Consider the following 3,916-nt stretch of genomic DNA (forward strand, 5'->3'; position numbering starts at 1 on the left):
ATATTTGCTGCTTCTGCACTATTAGGACGAGATTTTGTAGTCGATAAATGGAGTTTTCAGATAAAAAAAAAAATAATGGTTTTAATTGATTTTTTTTGTCAATTCTAATAAATTACAATGTTAGCTTCCAAATTATGCAGTCGAAATTACCTAAATATTACTGAATTATTAAAAAAAAAATTTAATCGCGTTAGCAAGTGAAGAAATTGCCGCCACCTTGTTTAAATTGAAACATGCAATGTACTTACGCTAATTTCTCTCGTTGGGTTTTGTAATTCAATAACAACTTGTTTGTCTCGAGCACTTCCAACCGCAGATTAGCATCAGTCGCCTCCTTTGAGACCCGGAAATCGCTCGGGGTCATCAGCAAAACATCCGAGTCTTTTTCCTGAACTGGACCAGGACCAGCATTCTTGGCTAATGGATTCCCAGACTGAAGTTTTGTATCGGGCTGAACGTCTACTAGCTGCGGCTCGGGAGAAAGAACCAGTCGGCTAGCAGGAGAGAGTCTTTCAGATGAATTCTCGGGAGGAGTCTGGTTCATTTTAATCAGCCTCTCTGGCCCTTCTTCAAATCTAGGTTTGACCAAAGGTTTTTCAATCGTAAACTGTAAATAAATGAAATTTTAAATTCAAATTCATGTCAAATCCTGGTGAAAATGAACAAACGGTGCAGTTTTAGGCTTTAATATATGTACATTTGAGTTCTGCAACCATACAAAAAAAAAAATACAGCAAAATGTCACTTTAAATGTAAGATCCCTTAGCACATTGAAAAATAGAGTGGAAGGGATGTCACTTGATGTATGATCCCTTAGCACAATGAAAAATAGGATAGGGGAAGTTACTTTGAATGTAAGATCTCTTAGCACAATAAAAAAGTAGAGGTATGTCACTTTATAGGTGAGATCCCTTAGCAAAATGAAAAAAAAAGTAGGGCATGTTACTTTAAAAGTAAGATCCCTTAGCACAATGATAAATAAGGTCGAATGTGGGATTTTTCTTTAAATGTGAGATCACTTTTCAAATTAAAATATTGGGTGGGGAGATGTCACTTTAAATGTAAGATCCCTTAGCACATTGAAAAATAGGTTTGGTGGGGAAGTCACATTACATATAAGATCCCTTAGCACAATGCAAAATAGGATAGGGAGAAATAACTTTAAATGGAAGATCCCTTACCACAATGAAAAAAAAGTAGAGTATTGTCACTTTAAAGTTAACGTCCCTTAGCACATTGAAAAATATGGTGGGGGATGTATGATCCCTTAGCATAAGGAAAACTAGAGTGAGAGGATATCTCTTTAAATATGAGATCCCTTAGCACAATTAAAAATAAGGTTGGGAGTGGGATTTTGTTATAAACACATTAAAAAATAGTAGGGGTCAGAGTGGACCTGGGAGCAAATAGCAATTAAAGGGTGGCTCCACACTCCCCAAAGCCTGCAAGCTGGGGCCTAACCACTGGATATAGTGTAAGGTCATATCCAGGACCACAGATATATATAGATAGGTACAGAGATTGAGAACGCACTAAAAATGTGGCTTCATTTCGGTACCTAACTTACCTGGGTGGGTTGCCTGTAGGCGGAGAAAAACCGTGTCACACAGACAGACAAACAGTATGAAAATTTATAATAAGATATAACAAAAATAAAAAAAGAAATAATACCATCAAAATAGACAATTCTCACCTGATTTTCAATGTCTTTGGTTATAGCTTTTTCCATCTTGATAGGAATTTCGGGACTGAAAAAAGAAAACCAAATTGCTAACTTAACGATACAAATCCGATACACACATATATATGTGTATATATATATATATATATATATATATATATATATATATATATATATATTTAAAATATAATTATTTATTATTTTTTTATAACTTTTTACAAACGAAGCACACATTCGCATAAACACACACACACAAATACTTAAACATGCACACATTCACTCTTCAAACTAAACAAGTTTAACTCAGCACACACACACACACACTCGCATAAACACACACATACTCGCATAAACACACCAATACACACAAACACAAAGTATTACTCTGTGTGTGCGTGCGTGCGTGCGCGCATGTAAACCAACCGGAAAAGCACGCCCACCTTCACTCTTCAAACCAAACAAGTTTAAATCAACCAATGAAAAGGCAGCTACGTAACACACACTCCATAAAAGGTAAAAAAGGTTGTAACGTCGATTGCGATCTGTTTGATTTTTCCCGGAAAAATGTTAACCGTTCCACATCGATGGTCAAATTTTTTTTTTTTTTTTTTGCTTACATGGAGGTCAGAAGCGACTCGGGGATAAGGGTTATTGTGTGTATTGTCTATCTTACTTCCTCTGTCCCCCTCTCTCTGTATGTCGCTCTGTCTCACGCACTCCGTCTCCTCCCTCCCTCCTCTCTCGACGTATTTTTAATCAAATTTCTATTTTCTAACGTCAATTTTAGATTTAAAAATTTGAAGGAAAACATGAATTACCTCCCTTTGTCCTTTCAAATTTCACTTCGTTTTTTGTTATTTTATTATGCAATAAATTGAAATATTGAATTTCAAGCGAAACCAATGATATCTACTGAATTTTCATGTCGCAGTACTGAACACATCCAAAAATTACGAAAAACGATTCTAGAAAATTAATCTTTTCATCAAAGAAATTTAATAATATAAACTGTGTCAAAATACTATTAGAAACTCACCGATGACAAAATTAAGTTTCTTATATGTATATTATATAAACTGTGTGAATCACTTTATTGCAGACTAGCATTTCAGCCCGGCGTTGCCCGGGTGTTTTGAGGTGTATGCTGAGCAAAACAAAAAAAAAAAAAACGGTCAATTTTTTAAACTTTGACCCCTATTATGACCCCTTAAAATTTATTGTTTATGGCTCAAATAAAGTTATTAAGTTAGATCAATGTCCAAAGAACCTATATCTAAAATTTCATGTGTTTAGATCCAAAATTGTCGGAGGAGTTTGGTAGAGTTCTCAAAGGTCAAATCGTTGAACTTTGACCCCCTTAATCGCAAAATTTCTGTCACAAAACCAATCACATCGATTTTCCTCAAATCTCAGTACCCTGTATATCAAATTTCGAGTCTGTAGGCTTAAAATTGACAGAGTTATTGCGTAGGGACATGTACACACACAGATACACAGACACTTTCACAGATATATATAGATAGATTAGTTAAATATCAATATTTCACTAAATATTCGTCAAAAAATAAAATTATATCATCAAAGGATTGCTTTAAGGTTTGTTATTTCTAAAAATGTTATTTAAATCCATGCGATATTCACAAAGTTATGGCATTTTATTCTTTATCGAAGAATTTATACTGTCCATCGCTTTTATTGCTGGTCTCTTTAAATGTTGTTTCAGGACAAAAAATACAATGTCTAATGATGAAAACCTTATTTTTAATATTTGGATATATAGAGGGGATGTGGATATATTTTTAATATTTGGATATATAGATTGGATGTGGATATAGGTATATGAGAATCCTATAGACCAATGCAAGTCAACGTGTATTCAATTGAAAATTTCTAAGTCCAAACAACAGGGGATGTGGATATAGGTAGATGAGAATCCTATAGACCAATGCAAGTCAACGTGTATTCAATTGAAAATTTCTAAGTCCAAACAAGAGGGGATGTGGATATAGGTAGATCAGAATCCTATAGACCAATGCAAGTCAACGTGGATTCAATTGAAAATTTCTAAGTCCAAACAAGAGGGGATGTGGATATAGGTAGATCAGAATCCTATAGACCAATGCAAGTCAACGTGTATTCAATTGAAAATTTCTAAGTCCAAACAAGAGGGGATGTGGATATAGGTAGATCAGAATCCTATAGACCAATGCAAGTCAACGTGTATTCAATTGAAAA

General features: G+C 34.4%; 1 protein-coding gene across 1 annotated transcript; it reads right to left on the reverse strand.

Moving 5' to 3' along the window:
• Nucleotides 1-229: 229 nt before the first annotated feature.
• On the reverse strand, nt 230-1,754 carry LOC145270905 (uncharacterized). Its single transcript, XM_080126455.1, has 2 exons — nt 1,694-1,754; nt 230-607 (listed from the first exon to the last, which is right to left on the reverse strand). Exons 1-2 carry the CDS (start codon nt 1,727-1,729, stop codon nt 245-247), a joined length of 399 nt encoding a protein of 132 aa, XP_079982581.1. The 5' UTR covers nt 1,730-1,754; the 3' UTR covers nt 230-244.
• Nucleotides 1,755-3,916: the final 2,162 nt, after the last annotated feature.

This window comes from Euprymna scolopes, chromosome 46 (assembly GCF_053919585.1).
Source record: "Euprymna scolopes isolate OS-2025 chromosome 46, ASM5391958v1, whole genome shotgun sequence".
Taxonomy (NCBI): Eukaryota; Metazoa; Mollusca; class Cephalopoda; order Sepiida; family Sepiolidae; genus Euprymna; species Euprymna scolopes.